Consider the following 20729-nt stretch of genomic DNA (forward strand, 5'->3'; position numbering starts at 1 on the left):
ATTGTTCTGTTTTTTATTCGCCTGCTTAGTAATAAGAGATTTATTTATTCATTTACTGTCTTATTTACAACATACACTGTATATTTGAGCAAACACTGCAATACCTATTGAAGCAGGAGAAGAGAAGCTGAGAACAGAGGTAAACACTGTGTGAAGGGCCATCAAAATCAAATTAAGACATCAAAGAATCGGCTAAACGCACAGCTAAGAGAATTTATCTCTGAGCATTTGCTTGTGCCCCGCTGGCTGCCTGCCAGTGGTTTGAATAGAAAAGTGAGACAGGAGCAGCTTCGGGAGTCTATTATGAACTCGACACAGCCGAGGTTTTCTACAGTGGATGTGAGCCACTTCACTTTTGAAGGCTGCAGAACAACTTTGTGTGCGGTGAACGTTTTGTGTGTCGACTGTGGTGCCCTAGCTACCGTTTACATTTAATAAAAAAGAAGGGGAAAAAAGATAATGCCTCATATTTAGCTGAGCCAAACTGTCTCCATGGTTACTGGCTAGGGGTTTTCATTCTTGATTCACTTCCTCACCCGGGGCGCTCTTTCGTAGCCCTCCCCCTTCTTTCCCTTTGCTCTTATTACTACATTTAACTCCAGTTTGTCCCCGCGTGGTTTCTTCTTCTCTTTGGGACGATGTCTGCTCCTCCCGCTTCCTGCTCGGTGTCACCCCTGCGTTTATGCCTCCCACACAAAGCCCTGCGATCTCAATGAAAGCCAGACATGCACACTGTACTCATGCTCTGACTCTAAAGAAAACAACTCGTGCCTGTAGCTAGGCAACTCCAAATATGAGTCATCCCACTGCCGCGCCCATCAACTGATCAACACCCCCCCACCGCCGCCGCCACCACACACACACACACACACACACACACACACACACACACACACACACACACACACACACACAGCTCTGGGTCCTCTTTAAGAAGCGTAGCTGTTAACATTATCTCTGCAGTCTCTTCTAAACTTCATGGTAGCTGCGGAAACACAGCACTGATGATAATGCTGTAAGAACGCAGCCCCTCTCTGGCGTCAGTTGATCTGAACCACAATCTGATGGCATGACTGATATCAGCTCCACACTCACTGCCTGTCGAATGGAGTTGGTGGCAAACTATCGCTGGCCGTCTTTCTCAGTTGATCGGTTCAGTTTTTCTCTGCTGACAAAGCCATTAAACAGTCTTTTCCAAGAGCAGGTCTCTCCAAAGGGAGTTTATCAGCAAGTTATTAAAAATGAACGCAGTTTGGAAAAAAAAATGCAAAATGCAAATGAATGAAAGGAAGTGGAGTCATTGCAAGTAAAAGCAGGAGTTATGTGGGGAAATATTCTTCCAGTGTGAGTTACTTTTAGCCTCTGACTAATTTTTCTGTCAGCAGATAAAAATAAATGACTTACAAAAAAAGAGGGCAGGGGTCAAATGATCTGAATTTCAGGGATGAAATGGCATCTATCAGAAAGACAGAGCCACATGTGTAGCTGAGCAAATGCATGTCCAGATGTTTTAATTTAAAAAAAAAAATCAGCTACTCAACTGTATTAGAAGATGAAATATACACAGTTAGCCAGACTTACAGATTAGTAAGTCTACATGATTTCAGTAGGGTTCATAAAATAATGCTTTTCAAATCTTCGGTGACTTTGTGCAATGCAGTGCTGCCCTCTAGTGGACAGAGACGTAAATACATGTTTAAGATTCGTGACAGTCAAAACTAGGATCGCTGAAGCGACACAATGCTATTTTAATTTTGGCAATAAGACCCAGATTATTCCGAGACATCACTCACAATCATGTCTATACACAGTGTGTGGCCAAATCAGTAAAAAAAAAAACCCCTCAAAACAAACACGAAATATCTTGTGTGTGTTTAGGAAAGTATATAAATAAGACTAACTAGTAGTATGCTAAGTTGATAATATCCCACACGCTATATGAGTAGACGGAAAAGGTATTAGATTAGCAGCTGGATGCTAACAGCGCCAACATAAACACTTGGGACAGTAACGGGTAAGAGCGCGTGCCTCTTTGCCAATTAAGGCTAATTAAGTGACCAGGTTCGCTGACAGGAAGTCTACAAAAACACTGCCGCCCTTCATCCCGTCCCAGTGTTTTGGTGCAAAGACAAAAACGCGTATTGGCAATGCATTTCAAACATAAAGGATACTTCGGTGTTGTGCTTATTTACACCATCACAACAATCGCTTTGCCTCTAGTAAGCCGGTGTGAGCCTACTGCGTCCTCCTTCCAATCGAATTCTCCTCCTGATGACAGCAAAGGTCATTTAACTACGGAAAGCAGCAGCAGTCATTCCTCCGGCCCTGACGTCGGAAAGCGGCTGGACCTCGGCTCAAGGCGCGCAGAAGACCTCCTAAACTCTGACGACCTCCACAGCAGGAAAGAGAAACCCAGCAGCAGCCCCGAAGAAAAGCCTGAGAAGAGACTAAGACCCAGAATGGCGTCTTCTTCGGGTCCTACAGGTGTCAGTGATCGTCACAACCCCAGGCAAGCCGAGGACGAGCCGGTTTATTCATATGGAGACTGCAGAGAGGGGAAAATTAAGCACGTAGTTTACGGCAAGTTTGTCATCGCTGGCCAGCTGGAGCCAAACGTCCCAACTCTCGACTACCAATCAGAGTCCTCTGCTTCAGGTAAGCCACTGTCCTGAACTCACCTGACCCCAGGCTCCTCCTCACTGTGCTTGCGTTTTACTTTGCTACTTTAATACTCCCCTAACGAAACCAGTTTGATAATTTTAGTCATTTTATAAAGTAGTTGGTACATTTTAATCCCTCATGATGATTAGAAACTATTCTACCACTAAAACGAATCTCTTCACTATAAGAGGCATTTTTTGTCCAGTTTTCTTATCCATTAGTTTGCTACATGAAACTCCCAATTTCCCCCCTCTTTCACTCACGCACACACACTTTACATTCTGTATAATCCTCACACTAACACCATATTCTCAGAGGTGGTTTGTTTTTGTTTACCAGCCCGGTCTCTGGGAAGCCAGACAAGGCTCAGGGGTCACCGGGTCAGCAGCACAGTGGAGAGCTGGCAGAGGCTGCTGCCTGTGGTGGAGTGTGAGGAGGACGGCATGACCCTCACTGTCAGGAGGAGACGAGCTGCACAGCTCTTGCTGGACCGAGGTGATGCTACACCTTCTGCATGTCTATGCGCTCCAGTGGCCTGGATTTTATACTTGCACTATATTGCAGTGTTTCTTTTTTTTTTTTCTTCCTTTTTTTTTTTTTTTAAGGTTTCTCTTGGGAAACCCAAACCGTTTCTTAATATTAGTAAAATTAAGATTTTGTGTCGTCTATTTGTGTCCCAGCGAATGAATCATCGGTGCCTCTGTCCCAGCTACCACCACAGTGTGGTTACACTCTTCAGACCACATGGAGAGACCTCCATTTGATGGTTCCATATTACGCTTGTCATGTCATTCAAAAGGTGCGTGTGTCTGTGTGCTACACTTAAATTTTAATTTTTTACGTTTCTTAAAAAAAAAATTGAAACAGTTTTTGTAATTTTGCCTTCAGACGCCACCACAGTAAATTAAGTTACACGATCTAGATGTGATGTCTGTGTTGTACACTGTGAGCTGTCCAATCAGTTTAGCAGTATAACTCAAAAATTACACAGAAAGTGATTTAAACAGAGTACATATTCTGTTATTAAAATATGTAAAATTTAAACGATCATTTACATTTTCTTTATGCAACTCTATAACTTTACTTTCACGCATCTAAGCAAAATACCTCCAGTTTTGGGATGTTGGTAGGAAAATCTGAATAAGTACGACTAACAAACGTACTAAACAGACATTCACTTAAATACAACATCTGTTTCTCATGAAAATCATATCTTTATAACTCCTTTTTGAACTTCTTTGTTCTGGCATTGCTTCAACTCTGCATTCAAACTCTTCCACAGTTTTGCTGCATGCACAGTGGTACACGCATCCAGATTTGAGAAAAAAAAACCATTTAAATTAATATTTGCTCTTCTCAAAAGAAGCTGTAAATATTTCCTGGTAGTTGGATTTTCTTTTTTTTTTTTCTGTCTGAACAAAATTTGTGCCACATTATCTCCACAGTGTTTGACAGATGATGTGAAGGGTGGTATAAATGCTCTCTGCTTTTATTCAGGATGGCAGTTATGTGCTGCCCCTGCTATGGAGGGGAACCCCGGTCAAGATGTCCTGTCCAGTCTCTCAGATCAGCCCTCACACTGTGGGGCTATCCTCCCTCTGCTGCTCTTCACATGGGATGACTGTCAAAGTACATGAATCGACTCCTTTGGAGAAGCAGAGAGTAAATGGTAGGCTCCCCTTTCTTTCTATTGGCATCAAACTTAATTTAGATAATAGTTTAGCCTTTTGCCCTCATATGTTGAATCAAATATGAACTTTTATTTCTCTTCTGTCTGCAGTGAGAGGAGATTGGACCCCTCTAGCTCTGTTGGCTGAGCAGTGTGGCTACACTTTGGCTAAGCAAGATGCAGATACTGTAGTTGCTGCTCCGTTTATTACATGTGGCATCACAGAAAAGGTGAACTTCAGAGCATACTATACACAAGACAGACTAGACAAGACTCTTTAGCCCATCTGGTTCTCCAGCATAATCATCGTATCTGATGATTACTACATGTGCATATTGTCATTTCCTGTGGTCTTTAAATGTTTTGTTTTTTCCTCCTCCAGGATGGAGAATATATACTTCCTCTCCAGATAGGCAAGGAAATCTTCACACTTGCCTGCCCTATGTCTTCTCCTGAAGAGCTCTCCGTTAACACTCAGCCTCTGGTCAACAGCCCAGCTCATCTAACCAGGGGGGCAGAAGAACCTATGTTGGGGGCTCAGGAGCCTTTTCCATGGGCCCCTCCTTTCTACCTGGCTCCACCGTACTATCCTCACCCTACATATCACCATAATTATGCCAGTCCTAAAGTACATGCTTCATATGATTCTCCTACTCCAGCATCTTTGACTCCTGAGCCGACTTCTAGCTCTCAGCTTCACCCTCCTGTTGATTTCCAGCCAGATTATCAACCCTACTACGTCTACCAGATGCCTTTCTGGGAGCCGTATGACAGTCCTCCATCGCTCGTTGAAGAAATGAAAGATTTACGTCGGGAGAACCCAGAAAGAAGAAAAAATCAAGAAACTCCTTTTTTGGCGTTCTCTGAGAAGCATAGTGTCACACCTACAGGCTTTCCAGCTCAGCTCGAAGCGCCGCATTTCCAGCCTCTGAGACACGATTTCAATCCATACTACCACTACTACCATCACCCCAAAATCCCCCTTTCTGGCAAACCTCAAAACCCTGATTCAGGTCTGGATGTTTCTCACGAAATCTCTTCAGCTCACTTGCGTAAACATGAATTTTCAGCTTTGGCCCCCAATGTTGAACAGTCTAAGAGCATCAGGAAAGTCACCTCGGACCAGTTCCCTCCACCTGTGTCAGAGACTACCTTTTATCCCTACGCCCAACCGGAAAATGCTAAATTGGTTGACAAAACCCTTGAAACTCATGCTCCTCACCTTCTAAACCCATATCTTTACTACTATTACTTTCCACATATTTCAAGGGGTGAGGCTGAAAGACTGGTTCCATCACATCCCGACATGCCTGGAGAAACAAACTTGTCGAATTCCTCCCCACTTCCTCTTTCACAAATTCTTCCAGTAAATGAGCACAACATGAATGCCTACATAAAAGCACACAAGAACTTTGAAAAATATAGCACAGAGCAGATCAAACATCCTAATTTGTCTGCTAAAGTACATTTGGAGCACAATGATGCAAGTCGCTCTGCATCTGTGTCTCCTGCAGTGCTGCCTCCAGTCCCACAAGGTCCCCATCATAGACTTGAGCCTCAACAACGCCCTCCTCACACTCAATCATTCATCAATCAACTGAATCCTTACCAGTACTACTACCACCCTTATTATCATTACTCTCAGATGTATTACAGACCTGGAAACCAAGTTTCTCCAGCTTCACCCCATCTTCTTCAAGCACCTTCTGCTCCAGCTCAACATCTGACTCCACCTGCACAATCAGTGTATGGTTTTCATAACTGGATGCATAGTCCTTTCTATTATCTATACTACCCATCTAAAGTGCCCGAAGGCAACGAGCTCCATCCTACAGGCAGCATAAACTCTGAAAACAAATCTCCTAAATCTCAGCTTCCCTCAGACTTTGACTATGGCATGATGGCAGGATATTTTAACATCCCTCTGCCACTGCACAATCCTTTCCATAGTTTATATTCACATTATATTACTCAGCAGCACCATAATGAGCAATCTGAGAAACCTGATGAAGATGTGAAAGAGAATCTAGACAAAGTGAGAGGTAAATGATCACATTTAAGGGTTTATCAATCTTGAATGCCTTGCAGTTTAAATGTTTGGTCTTACAGTTTTAGTTTGACTGCACTGAAATGTTGTGCTTAAACAGAAATGCAGTGTTTTGACTTCAGATCACCACCACAAGGGGGCAGGAAACCCTCAGCCTAATGTTGTGGCTGTAATTACACACCTGTATTGCATATTTTCCATCTCATGCTGCTGAGTCATCCATAAGAAGTTCTCCTTGTTTTGTTTGCTTTCCTCTCAGATTACCTCGAGGCCCACACGTACACGCCCTCCACCTCACCCTGCGGCCTTGGACCTGTGTCAGATACTGATTGTAGTAACTCTTTAGGCTGCTGTTCAAACACTGTGAAGGGTGAGTCTCACACAATACAAAGCTTGTAAACACTTGTCTAAAAGGATGACGACTGTAAAGAGGGAAAGCAAATGACTAATGCAACGACTCTCAGGCTTGAAGCCTTAAATAAGTATTTGATCCCCAAGCAAAACATGACTTGGTGCTTGGTGGTGAGATCCTTGTTTGCAAGCACAGCGGCACAATGTTTCTTGTAGTTAGCAGGGGATCCAATAATTATTTCCCACTCTGTATGTGTGTCGGCAGGCTGTACAGTGGGACAGTACTGCGTCTTTGCGGTGCCTGACTCTGTAGTACAGCCCACAGTTGCTCCTCCGGCTCATTCCCCTGAGGACATTAATGCTTCCTGCACGCTGCAGAGGTTGACCCCTGATCTTGACATCTACACTATACCTCTGGATGGTTGCGGAGTAAACAAACATGTAAGGCACATTCCTCTGTTATCACATCATGTAGACCCCCCCACCCCCCAAAAAGAAGGAAAAATGGACAAACACACGCCACTGTGGCAGGATAAATTAAAACTTTTTTTTTTTTTTAAATATATTTGATAGATGCTTGGCGAGACGGTGGTTCATCTTTTGGAAGTTCGAGGTTTACATCCTTACCAAAACGGCGATTCTGCACATGAGAGTTCTCCTTTCAGGTATGTCACTGCTGTTTACAGGAAACTTGCTTTTGTAACCATTGCCAGCAGCCTTGTAGTAATTAGCGTTAAGCATTCAGCTGTAGCAGGAAAGATTGTTTTCTCTTAAATCATTGTCCATCTGCTTTGTTTTGGCTGACGAGTATAACAGGTGGCTGTTATACTCATTTCCAGCTCCACATTTGTGTTTTTTGATTTAAAGCGTAGATTCGTATGATTCACAAATCTAATTTCAAATTGGTCCTTAATTATCTTGGTGCTACCACTCAGTTAATCCTGAAACAGTCTTTCTTTCCTCCAGCTGCCCGTCTCAACTAGGAGGCTTGCACAGTAGGTGGATGAGGCTGTGAGTGTCTGAGATGACCACACTTGCGATATCTCCTCCATTTGTCTTCATAAACATCCATATTTTTAGTTTTAGAAGTCTTTTAAACTCTGAATGCAGAACTAGTGTGCGGCTCCTTTATCACAAATTATCAGCTCATGATGCTGCTGAGATGTTCCTGATGAAGCTCAGGTTGCTTTGATGGGAGCATGTAGTTTGTTTCTATTTTTGGGTCTGGTCTCTCCTCTTCAGACCTCAGATTCTGTGTGCAGTTCAGGTCAGGTGAGAAAGCTGGCCGTGCATGCTTGGCAAAATATTTGTAGGTTTTGCCCCATGTGGGCAGGTGCTGAGTTATGCACAGTTATTCTTCTCCATGCTTGTTGTCATGAGCAAGGTTGTCATCATCAAGTGCTCCAAAATCTGGTAAATCCCTTCATTGACTTGACACAACAAATCATCAGACTGCAGAGTCCCGACCTCGATGTCCGAATTAAATCCAAAATCTATTTTTTTTTTTTTTTCTAAAAAGGCAACTTTGGACCGTTGACTGTTCTCCTTCGCGTAAGTAGGTCGTCTTATGTCAGCAACTTTTCTTACTAAATGTTTCCCTTCCAGTCAACATGAATCACTTGTGCTTCATGAACAGCCGTTTCTGCAAAATCCTTCTGTGGCTTATACTCCCGTTTGTCGGAAGGTTGTCAGACTTCTGATTTGACCTCAACATGACCCTGCTTGTGTGCTTGGACAAGGATACAGTATTTAAACTGTTTGAATAGTAACTTGAACTTGAAAGAAATACCTTGATAATGCTATACTGGATTCTATCTGGACTTTGACTTTCATGAGCTACAATTATCGAAATGAATCCAAAAGTTTTGAGACACTGAATTTTATGTGTAATCCTACTTGTACAAAAGTTTACTTTTTTTTTTTTTTTTTTTTTTGTTTGGGAAATATTTTTTACTTTTTGGTGATTATTTATAACGGGAAGCGAGGAAAAGCAAAGTGATTCCTGTCAAAGTCATTGTTCTGTGGTTTGTCAACAGTTTGAGGAAATGTGCTCAATCTTTCTCAACCAGTCTTTTGTGGGGCAATTTAAAAAAAAAAAAAAAAAAAAAAAAAAAAAAGAAAGTACTTGCTATTTGTCCACAGGTGTCCAACATGGAGCCAAAGTGTTTTCAGCTTTAATCCATGTCCACCATTTTTGATGCCATGACCATCGTCCAATCTTTAAACTGTTCACTTTCAGCTGACAGATGGAGGGTGCTGATTCCAACACATTGATATTTTTTTTTAAACTATATTTCCTTTAATGACAAATTGCAACATGAAAGAGAAGTACCTCGTTTTACATCATTTCTCATCCCTATTTAAAACTCTCAGCTGTCGATGGGTTCAATAGGAAGTGAAAGATGAAAATGACTTTGTCTCAGCTGCTCAGAAAAGATGCCTCCTCCAGCTGTTATGACACTCATCAAAATCTCATAAATATTAGATCTTCACAACTGAATTATGTGCCTGGCCCACTGCACAGTGGCCATTCTGTATTTTCTCTGTGGTGGTAAATGTTTTTCCACGGCTTCTGTATTTACATAGTCACTTGCTGCTTGTGTGGCGCACAGTTTGACACCAAACCAGCTGCCTTTAGGTAATTAAGATACCAGGATCTTGTAAAAGGCTTTCTAATCTCACAAGTGCGCCATCAAGGCTTCATCCTCAGCTTGTTCTTGTTTCCATTATGTTCTCTTTCATTTTGTTTTTGTTCTTTAAGCAGTGCTTTGATCAACAGCTGCTTTTCAAATGTGTATTGTTTCAAAAAAATTCGTATGTGTGTGTCCGTCTCCTTCCCTCCACAGGTTTATGGTGGGATGTAGTTCCTCAGCAGATTCTCCAGGTGAAGTGAAGTTTCATGTGATGGATGAACAGCCTCCTCTTCCTCTCTCACAGCCAACACCAGCCGCTGTCACTGTGCAACTGAGAATTGCCAAAGGTAATTTTTCTTTAACATCTGTGTTCTGTTCAAGGACCAGATCATAGCGTGGAGCCAGTAGGCAGAGTATTCTTAAACACTTTATTAAAGCGTTTTTCTTTTTCCCTGCAGATGAGTCTTTCACCAGCTACCACCCTGAGGCTCACCTCCCTCTCAGCCTCTTGCAGGGCAGAACAGTTTATGTGGAGGTTAGCCTGAAGGACCCCTCAGAGTCCACACTTGTGCTGCTGGTTCACTCCTGCCTGGCTTACACTGACGCTCCATATCCCAGTGGGATTCTTGTTTATGATGGGTATGTTTATACAAGGAGGAAAATGACGTCCTCACAGATGGTCTTGTTGTTGTTCATATTGCTGGCTGCCCCAGTGACCATTTAACATGATCAGTGGTTTAGTGTGCTCGGGGATATGGACACACTGCATGAAACTGTAGTTGTATTAGTAAGTACTAATTTTCTAGTTTAATTGCAAAACAGTTTCTCTGTGGTTGTTCATGTTAAAGGACACGTGTTTAACAGTATAAACAGCCATTTTAATTGTAAATTTGATAGCTGTGCCAGCAATTTAAGAAATGCCATTGACTTTGCAAAGCTTGCTAATCAATTAGTGCACTAATAGATGCCAGTCATGCCTCTGCAAGTAGATGAGTATGAGGTTAAAACCTGTTCCTGAAAGCTGCGTGAAACCCACAAAATATGCAAAGAAAAAAACAAAACAAAAATCTTAACCATCTTGGAGGAAATGATTGGTGGATTTTTACTAAAGCCTCGTGTCACAAATTCCACTTTCCACAATTCAAACTCAGTCAGGTGGGCATTACTTAGTAACACAGTGTGTGGATGTTTGTACTGCTTTGATTTTAAAGCCGCCATGATCTTTTTAATGAAGATTTGCATTGTCTTGCCAAAATTACTGCTGACACTGTGTGAAGGCAACCTTGCAGCCACAAATCTCCAACATTAAAGAAGGGGGCTTCTTTAATGCCAGTTGTTGGTCAGTCTTTGGTTGTAAAGGCATGTCACTGTTATGTCGTTCAGCTGCAGCATCCTGGGGGTTTTGCAGATGCTTCCGACCTCGGACTTGCAGGTCCGGAAGATCGCAATTTACAGCTTCCTCTCTCTTCCACCACACATGACTAAAGGGGGATCCCTCCGAGAAGACCCAGAGGTATTTCCCACCTAAGATGCACACAAGTAAACAGCTGTTTGTGTATAAGTTACATTCATGTTCAGGCCCAGTGCAGATAAGTGAACTCGAGTAGTAATGCTATTGTTTTTGGTTTTTCTTTCACTCCTCACTCAGATCCACTTCTTGTGCCTGACAGAATTGTGCTCTGATGACTGCACCCTAAGATGCCTCGAAGGTAAGACCATAAAGAGAAATGAAACGCTGGGCAGCTTGTTCATTTAAAAGTATAAAAATACTTGTTCCAAATTTGAAAAGTTTGATTCCTGACTGAAAATAGTTTTAATTTAAACACTCGTTAATAAAATCTGATATCTGCAGACTCTAGATAAACAAAGTTTTCTAACTTTTCATTCTATACGACACCCAAGTAGACTGGCGATGAAGCAATAAGGATTCAGTGGTTGAAAATTTGCTAACAAATGTGCAGGAAAACCTCAGAACATGATGACGCAAGTTGACATTTACGTTGTGTAATGTGGTAATAGTCAAAAACAGAGGGGCCAGGTGAGACTTAGCTCATCGCATCTAAATAAACGCCTTCTTTGGAAAGAATGATGAACTTGAAGCAAAGAACGAGCTCTAAAGAATCACTTGTACATTGTGGTGGAGGCCGTGTTGTAGCATGACTGTGTATATGTAGCGCTAAAGGAACTCTATGTTCAATTGAGATTCAGTCTAATGCTCAACCTGAACGGCACTTCTTAAACTACAAAGGCACCGCTGGGTACTGATGGGCGATAACTAAACACGTGAACCCGGTAAATAAAGGCAGAAAGTTTCAAAAACAAATGGGACCTGAAAGCATCTGAAGCCAAATGTAAAAATTCTTAAGCTTTTTGGGGTTTTTTTTTTTTTTTTTTTTTTTTTTTTGTCAGTTTCCTTGAGCTTCAGCAGTCGTTGACGCCAGAGGGTTTACAGCCGATTACTGATGTTGCCTAAGTTTATGTTTTCAGAGTGAAAAATGATTTGATACACAAAGTGGGGGGGAAATGGCAGAAATCTGTCATTTTAAATGTAATATTTTTCTCAAACCCTTAGTTAATATCCAAAAAACTAAAAGGATGGTAAATGCTTTCAGATTCTAGTCTGCTGAAATCACAATGATGCAGACTTGCACATTATGTACTTCCTGTTCTAACACATTGCAAAGTTTTCTGTTTGATCCGTGAGGGGTTTGTGACCTTGCTGCCACTGTTGTTGCAAACCACATGCAGTAACAATACCCAGATGGGTCATTGCGCTGGTTATTTGGTGGTTAAACGAGCCAAAAGTACAATTCTGAGACATTACACCAAAGCCAGAAGCCTTACCAGGGTGTTTTTTTTTTTTTTTTTTTTTTTTTTTTTTTTTTTTTAAAAAGAGGTTAAATACAAAAAGTGGAGGGTGGCAGGATTTCCTGCTTCGCTGTCATTCTGCGATAAACTTCCTCAAAGTTGTAAAGCATGGTGTGATGAGTAATGTAGCTACATCAATTATCCTTGGAGCTCATATTACTGGAGTTTCCATTCACAGAAACCACCTGGTCAGGTTTCACACAGCTACCCAGTGTTCCTAATAAAGTGCTCAGTGTTTCTCATTTATTACGTGAAATGACTACATTAACATTTTTCTTTTTTTTTTTTTTTTTTTTTTTTTTTTTTCCTCCACAGGTCCAAACACTGGTGTGTAAGCAATGAAATAAAGAGTATTACACAAGTGCAACTTGATTTTTGTCGCTTAATGGAAACGAGTGTCTCTGGAGGTTTTGCTTCTATAACTAAATAGTACAAATAAGTAGTACAGGGCAAGAAAACAAGTGACAGACAACTGGAGGCATTTAGCCTTTGAAATTTATTTATTTTTTTTATCAGCAAGACAGTTAACATTGTGTCATTTAAAAATAAAAAAATAATAAAAAAATAACAAGCAAAACACAAAGGAATGAAATGTGAGCTTATTTTTTTTTTTTCCCCTTGTCTCAGGATGAAAGCTTTTAAGCTTTTACAGAAACAAGTCTTCTGAAGCATTGAGTCTGGAATGTTTAAACAGTTTGACCTAAAACTGAACCTCTCTTGGGTACCTGGCTGTCTTTTTTGCTGTTCTTGTTTTTTGACCTGCTCTTTGGCCCTCTGCAACCTCTACCAGAAATCTAAAAGGAATGCACTTCTTAACAATACTCTAGTATACAGCCACTAAAAAGTAATGTGAAATTGAAGCTCACATTAGAGCGATGACACCCACCATGCTACACCTTGCTGTAATTGGACCTCTACTATAACAAAGATGATACACTGACTCCCTTTTAACAGTCATAACTCACCATATCCCATGACTTTTACTGTGTGCAACAGACACAAACTATTAGTATTAGGGTCACATGAAGGGGGAACTATTCTCAAAATTAATAATAATGAAAATGTGGAGATTTTGTCATTTTTATTCTATAGACTGCCTCATGGAGTTAAGCTGATGAAACTTGTGTTTTTTGGTACAACATCTGTACTGCATAAGTGTGACCATAAATGTCCTTGCATCGGTCCATCTCAAGCTATTTCATTTTAACCAGATGCATCTTTCTGCACCTTCAGCGTCCATATGCTCATGGCCACGTTGTTTCTCTTCCCCCTTTAACGTGGCCCTAATACTCATTCATAAATAAACAGCGTAACTTTTCAGGAGAAAAAATGTTTAAAAAGATAAAATTCATGTTTTACCAGCTAAATTTGTTAATGTGTTCTCATGGCTGGGTTTGGCCACAATAATCTAGAGGCCTGTCAGGTCGGTGCACAACATGTTACAGGATTTATTAAGCTAAATGTCTAGAAAAAAAACAAACAAAAACCTTTTAATCAAAATATGGTTCTGAAGTAATGTAATCATAGCTAAAGGAAAATATGTAAACACTGATGTGCTGCTTGTATGTAAAGCAGTGGCCTTTGACAGGAGGTGGTTAAGGGTGTAAAACCCTAATCCACCTCTTAGTACACATTTGAGTAGTACACTGTCCTCTCCCGATGGGCATTCTTGAGCTGGTTCAGGAGAACTATGGCGCAGATCATGGCCGTCATCTGTTGTGCAGACAAAGGAGGAGGGCAAGTAAAGAGCAGGGATGGGATAAAGAGCTATGCAATGACCAACCCACTACATCATCCTCGAGAACTGAACCAGCAACAGGTGAGAGAGTGTGAAGGAGGCTAGACCTTCCAGCCACAGCAATTGGATAGCACGCAGCTACAGAAGTGTTTGAGAAAGTGTGAGAGAGAAGTCGAAACAAACAGGACAAATCCAACCCTGTTGATGTACTGGCCGTGTGTGTGTTTAAAGGCACTAAAGTAAAGATTGAAGAGTTGACTAGTGGTGGAGGGAATATTCAGAGCGCCAGAGGGTTTCTTATACTGTTTTGCCAGCAAATGTCAATCCTTCTGCAGATGAAGCAACTTTGGTGATTTAAAAATGTGAAAACTCATTTGCTAAATGCTGTGATCTGCTGTCAAACCTGTCAACTGTAAGCTGAGTCGTGTGTGTTAGGTTGGATTTCTCCTATAACTGCTAATGATAAAAATTTGAGACAATGCTGAGAGCAGCAGATGGAGTATGTGTAGTTCACACTAAAGCAATGTGGAGCAAAATCAAAATGGCGAGAAAAGCGCAGTGAGAATGAAGAGTGCACTAAGCATAAGCCACAGGGATGTTGGCTGCGCTGAGAGGAGTGAAAAAGACTGGCTCCTGGTCAGCACGTGTGCTGGTGACTACTTCATGCTGAGCTGGCTGAAAGTTAGCCTGAGTAGAAGTGGTCTGAGTCAGGATAATGTACTGAGTTGTTGTGGCAGAAACAATCTTTCTGCTGAGGGTAATGCTGCAAATCAGAGCGATGAACTTCGGAATGATTGGGGAAATAAAATGAGAGGAAAAAGTTTGAAAAGGGAGGGGAAAGAAGTATTTAAGAGAGAGGAGTGCAAAGTGATTAATGTATGGCCATTGACATGAACAACAATATAGAACCTTTAGTACTGTGTATAGACTAATAGTAACAGGAACAACAGACTGTGCTATCTTCTTCCCTACTATTTGTAGCATTTTCCAACTCATTTGAAGCTTTACTTGTTGCAAAGTAAACATGCATTATTTGCCTACCAGGAGCACTCCAGTTCCAACGAAGATGCCCATCATCATTGGTGCTTTACCGATAAAGACATCTGCAATGATGCCAGGACAGCTCTGCAGGAAGACCGAACAAACTGAGCATCTAGTACAGTACAGCTGAGTGAAAGAGGTAAAGCAGTGGTGGCAGGACCACTGTAAACGGCTTCATTTATTGGCACCAACTTACATCCATCTTGAATCTTTCAAAAAACCCATCTGGTTCGGGGCAGGTCTGCTTAACGAGCTCTATTATGGAGACGCCAGTCACTCCACAGCAGTGAAGCTGCAAAGCAGGCAGATGAAGGAAGAGGTGAAGGGAGGCAAAAAACAAGTCTTAAACACTACCCTGCGCAGCCCTGTGGAGAAACTAAACACCTTTACTGCTTCCACAGGAATTGATGGAAACAGCTGACAGTGACGTCTTCTCGGTGTGTATCAGCCATATAACTTGTATGCATAAAGCAGAAAAGACTTGAGTATACAGGAAGTAAGAGTTAAAATTTAGTATTAGGTAAAAATGAAAAACAGCAGCTTATATACGTACAGTGTTGTGGATGAAGGTGAGTGTGACAGCAATTCCTGGGTCTTGATTGCTCACATAGAGAGCATACAAGCTAGCATAGAACTCGGCAAACCTGAGTCCAACCTTTAACATGAGAGATCAAAACACAATCTTATGGTCAGGACATACTGGACACATTAATTGATTTTCATCCCTTTTATCAGTATTTTCTCTCACCTCATCCCTTTTAATGTTGGCAAGCACTCCAACAACAACTACCAGTGTAGCCAGTATGGCCAGAAGGGCGGAGAACTGAAGGGACAGGAAGAACTCTGTTAACTTTAACACTTTTAAACACAGGAACAGGAAGTGAAACAGCTTTTCCAGTTTTATGTGGGTGCATCAAGAGAAGACGAGGCTTAACATTGCAGGAAATTCTAACAAGGACCTGTTTCAAGTTTGACTAAATGTTCAAATTCCCTATCCCTTCCTTGCATCTGGGATTCTTCCTGCAGGTTTGATACAGCCTGAAGATTTCAGAGCAAAACATTTAACTGGTACTGGACATCCATTAATTTCCTTTAACTTTAACATCCTTAAAAACCAAGAGGGCTTGACCCGAGGATGTAATTTACAGTTAGGACACTGTACATTTGCACAGCAAAGGGGGAAAAAAAACAGCCAAGAAAACTGAGAGGTCACTGTGTGATTATTGCCAGTTGCCTGTTTAGTCAGCGTGATTACACACAAAGTTACAAAATATCCTCTGTCAAGGCCAACTGGGCAATACACTTCACACAATGCAATCAAATGTTCTGTGTATCTGAACCTGGATAAAGGTCTGAATCAAAAGGCCAAATGTTTAAGTGGTTCAAAAACCTCTGCATCATATAAGATGCTCAAATGGTGCACACGCTCCGGTGCACACTCCTGTGTTTCTGTGTTTCAGACCTCCCAAAAGTAACTACAGCTTTCAGCAAGATGTGAAGAAACAAATTCTGCAACTTTATGTGCAAAACATCTGCATGTTGTGTTGAAGAGACATCAACTTAAGTTGAGCTAGAGCTGTGCTGTACTTTTGATGTAATACCAATCTAAACCAAAAGATGGAGCAGTGAGTCAGTGTGGTCTTTTGGGTGGTTAAAATAAATAAACGACCAGATTCTTTTCTTTTATCCAGCTGGCCAAAATTTCTTATCCATATGTTGGCCTTCTGTCTTTAAAAGAAAGCAATTAGCTAGCTTTCTTGAAGTTCCTAACTTCGGTCATTGAGGCTAACAATTATAAACCTCTTTTAATATTTAAAGTCATGATATTCTAGTGCATGATCCGTGGATGAAATTGCACAATTCAATGCAGTTGCGTGAAGACCTTGTCTGATTGGTGGGGTTGGGACAGTTTTGCATTGCAAATCTCTAAACTTGTAGCCGTGCAGCTCCTGCAGTAAGGGGATATCAATAGGGAACCAACTATATAAACAGAACCAATAATGGCAGTAGCATCAATAAAAACAAAGCTTTTGGTTTTTACCACAATGCCACGCTCGGCTTTTGTTTGACTTTAAACAAAGTCAGCTTTTAACACTTAGTATGCCGCATAATGTTAACCTGCCTTGTATCTCATATCATCTTAGACTATTTGACTGATGGGGGGAGCAGAAGCTCTGTAAATAGCCGTCCTTCCTTCCTTCCTGTTTCATTGTGTCATCGATGAATGGAGAAGACTGAGTACTCGGAGAGCAGCTTATTAATTACTTTCCTCTGGCACTCTGACTTGTCTCTGTGGTTCCACAGAAATTATGTTGTAACAACTTGTTGAACTTGATGTACACGTTAGAATCAAGGATCTGATCTGAATAACGACTTTACACAGATTTTACCATTTGCACCAGCATGTAGGTGATGCATGTGCTCTAACATTTAAGCACCATTTCCAGCATTCACCTTAACCTCTGATGCTGGCACTGGGGTGGTTTTAAAACGTTTCACCGTCTTCCTGTTAAACACAGATAAAAGCCTGAACAGTAACGTTAAAATTTGCCATAAAGTTAATGAACAAAGGAGTCCTCCAGGAAGCAGCGGGGTATTTAAGCTTGTTCTGAACATGTCTTTGCAGGGCACTTCTTGTTCAGGGCGTTTTTTTTTTATTTTATTTATTTATTTTTTTATTTAATGACTCCTAAGAAACGAGACCAAATGGGATTACTAGGGGTATACTAAACGTTACTAACACATTTTTGTTTTGGTTTCTCTGACTAAACCTAAAAAGCAACCTAAAACTTTCCCATAACAGTTAAAAGGTGTAACCACTGTGCGACACAGGGTTTTGTGTTCACAGCACAGGAAACAGCTGGTCTGACACCCATCTTTACGGAAAAGTGAGACTGTAAGCCAACATGCATTACCCATCAAAACAACTCACCACTTGCAGAGCGCATCTCTTCTCATTGCAGGCACCGTAGTCTCCAAACATCACCACAAACAGCATCACTGCCCCGAGAGTGATCAGCACAGTCACACCTGTTAACAAAACGGAGCGGGAAAGAGGGCAGTTTCTGTCTGTTAAATATGCATTGGAGCAAAATGTACCATCGTGATTCTTCGACCTAATAAATGCACCGACCAATAACAAATGCGCTGGAGCTGAATTCCTCCACATGGAAGATCGCTCTTGTGTTGTCGCTGAACCTCAACCACAAGCCAAGTCCAAGGAAGGCAAACCCCACCACCTGTCACATGAGGAAATAAAACCAGGACAAAAGCGTAATGAACAACATTCCTGGTTACTTTCACATCCTCTGGTTACTGAAATATAGGTTTTTAGGGTCTATATTTATAAACCATGCTGTGTGACAGATGAGTGTTTTTCACACTGTGCAGAACAGCTGGCAGAGGGGACAAACAACCAAGAAATTGGCATTTCAGGCATTTAAGACAGCTTTCTTCTGATTGGCTGTCCCTCGCAAGCATAACATTTACACAGGAAGTGGGCGGGACTGATGCTGTGATGACCACATTAAGGATTTTGCTCTCGTTGATGTCATACAGAACCAAGAAGAACAGTTAAAATAGAAAAGTTAAACCATTTATTATTATAGTATAAAGTATTATTTAATATTTTATCCAATACCATAAAGTTCTCTCACTTTGTTTTTTTGATTGTCAAGCATACCAACACTGGCACTGAAACCTGCTACAAATGTTGCAATAAGACAGACTTTATAGAATTAAAGAAGTTGAAAATGTCGCAGTGATACCATGTTGTATCAGTCTTTTTGTCCGGCACTCAAAAGATTTTATTTTTAAATATTTACATTTATTACATATAATTTACATATCGTGTTTCATAGAAACATGTTTCAGGTCGTGTTTGGTCACAGAACGATGTGATAGCTAAATGAGGCTGACAGGATTTTACTCACAACTCTGGAAGTGGTGTCAGGAGACGAGGTGGAGGAGGGTCAGAAAGAAACAGGTGAAAGCTGAGATTGAGGACATACCAGCTTTTGAGGAGCCTTAGTGGGGACTACATGATTCAAAGTCTATTATGGACTTTGAAGTATAGTGTAAGCTAAGACTCTGACGTGGTGGCATTTGGTTTCTCAGCTGCTGTACAAAACACCGAGGTGTGAAGGGTAATCATCTATCCACGGGAGCATTGTTCATGCTGTTTAGGAAAGTTTTCACTTCTTCTTTTCAGACGGCTTTATTCTTCTTCCACTCATCGGAGATACTGCCTTATTTTAAAGAGTCTGTACAATTTAACCTCACATTTCTGAAATCCCACTAAATAGCTAAGAACAAAAATGAATTGGTGGGTCTTAATTTGATCCCATCCCATACAACTCCTATTTTGTTATTTTTGTGACTATTAAAATACACACACACACACACACACACACACACACACACACACACACACACACGCATATATATTTCAAAAATAAAATACTGTTGGGTTCCTTTCAGCTTCTAGATGTGCCAAGCACACAGTTTATACTGATGGTAACGGTGATTCCTGAAAATGAAAGTAACCTCCCTTGGTATACTAAGAAACGAAACCACAAGGAAACCTGGTGTTGTTCCAAAAAGTGATCGTGTGCAAAACAGTCTACGTTTCTACGTGGGTTGTTTTTTTTAATTTTGTGTAATGTCTTTGCTTATATCGGTAAACTAACTGTAGCCAATGTGATTTATGGGATTATAAATAAAATAAATGACCTGTTTTGTAAGTATCTGTAAGACTCTTTTATTGTACCCACATTGTAACCATTCCAGTCCAGACCACCTGTAATATCTTTGGAGAACTATTGTTATATTTATTGCAACTTGAAATATGTTTTACAGATTAGAGTCCAACAGTTCATTAATAGAAGTTCAAATTGTTTGGCAAATACCAGAAACCACTTTTTGGCACAACACCCCTGTTTCATCGCAAAATTACAACTTTTAATCCTTCATGTAAAAAAACAAACGCCTTTTTTCTGCCCGTTTATCTCAAGAATTGATCACAAAACAGGCGAAAGAAAACGAAAGCCATGCTTGGCCTTTCCCTCTACCCTCCCGTAATTAACCACGCAGTATTAAAATCGAGCCGGACTTACCGCGAAGATGATGTTGAAAATGATGAGGATATATTTGCAGAACAAGCCACATCCATCCAGAGCCATGATGATGATGATCAGCGGATCGTTGAGTTGAACGCACGGTGAAAGTCTGTAAAGTGCAAAAAGCAGAATTCCCTCACCACTCCGAGCAGGCCTGGCAGATTATGCGCATTTAAAAATACAATACAAACGTTTTCTGTGCTGCTGTGTTAGTTTCTACTATTTCACTCTATTTAATCCGTTAATGCGCATTAAGCAGCCAGTATTGCGTTTAAAAGGTTTAGTAGTCTTTTTGATTTCAAATAGATCACAGCGTGGCAGAAACGCTCGCTGCGAAATCATCTCCCAAACCAATCGATCAATACCTTTATCGATGTTTGTCTGCCTGATCGGTCAGCTCAGCAGGTGGGAAACGAAACAACTAAATCTTGAACGCTGCTGCGTGTGGTTTTCCAAGACTCGATCTGCGTCACGCTCCGCCTCTTCGTCCTCGCTCGGTCTTCTCATTGGGCAAACCACGTGAGTGACACATGCTTTGACCCATGAGAAGGCGCAGCAACGGATCTGTTTTAGAAGAAGAAGAAAGAAAAGGAAACTTAGGGAG

At 41.1% G+C, this 20729-nt stretch overlaps 2 protein-coding genes across 4 annotated transcripts; one reads left to right on the forward strand and one right to left on the reverse strand.

Moving 5' to 3' along the window:
• The first annotated feature begins 2061 nt into the window (after window positions 1-2061).
• Window positions 2062-13704, forward strand: LOC120742444. Of its 2 annotated transcripts, none has more exons than XR_005697877.1 (14): window positions 2062-2655; window positions 3001-3156; window positions 3342-3460; window positions 4159-4330; window positions 4442-4560; window positions 4713-6372; window positions 6637-6747; window positions 6994-7169; window positions 7302-7393; window positions 9575-9708; window positions 9820-10000; window positions 10745-10900; window positions 11010-11070; window positions 12545-13704. XR_005697877.1 is itself a non-coding variant. In XM_040045748.1 (14 exons), the coding sequence occupies exons 1-14, from the start codon at window positions 2148-2150 to the stop codon at window positions 12562-12564; spliced, it is 3639 nt and encodes a 1212-aa protein (XP_039901682.1). In that variant the 5' UTR covers window positions 2063-2147; the 3' UTR covers window positions 12565-13704. The 2 variants fall into 2 exon arrangements, 1 of the variants encoding a protein (XP_039901682.1); XM_040045748.1 differs by having other exon boundaries at window positions 2063-2655; window positions 10745-10874.
• On the reverse strand, window positions 12845-20626 carry LOC120742445 (CD81 antigen-like). Of its 2 annotated transcripts, none has more exons than XM_040045750.1 (9): window positions 20491-20626; window positions 20123-20234; window positions 18142-18247; window positions 17941-18038; window positions 15757-15831; window positions 15562-15663; window positions 15205-15300; window positions 15009-15092; window positions 12845-13942 (listed from the first exon to the last, which is right to left on the reverse strand). In XM_040045750.1, the coding sequence occupies exons 2-9, from the start codon at window positions 20186-20188 to the stop codon at window positions 13853-13855; spliced, it is 717 nt and encodes a 238-aa protein (XP_039901684.1). In that variant the 5' UTR covers window positions 20189-20234; window positions 20491-20626; the 3' UTR covers window positions 12845-13852. The 2 variants fall into 2 exon arrangements, with proteins under 2 accessions (XP_039901684.1, XP_039901683.1); XM_040045749.1 differs by having other exon boundaries at window positions 12845-14750.
• Between the last annotated feature and the right edge of the window lie 103 nt (window positions 20627-20729).

Source organism: Simochromis diagramma, unplaced genomic scaffold (assembly GCF_900408965.1).
Source record: "Simochromis diagramma unplaced genomic scaffold, fSimDia1.1 OVJJ01000150.1, whole genome shotgun sequence".
Lineage (NCBI taxonomy): Eukaryota > Metazoa > Chordata > Actinopteri > Cichliformes > Cichlidae > Simochromis > Simochromis diagramma.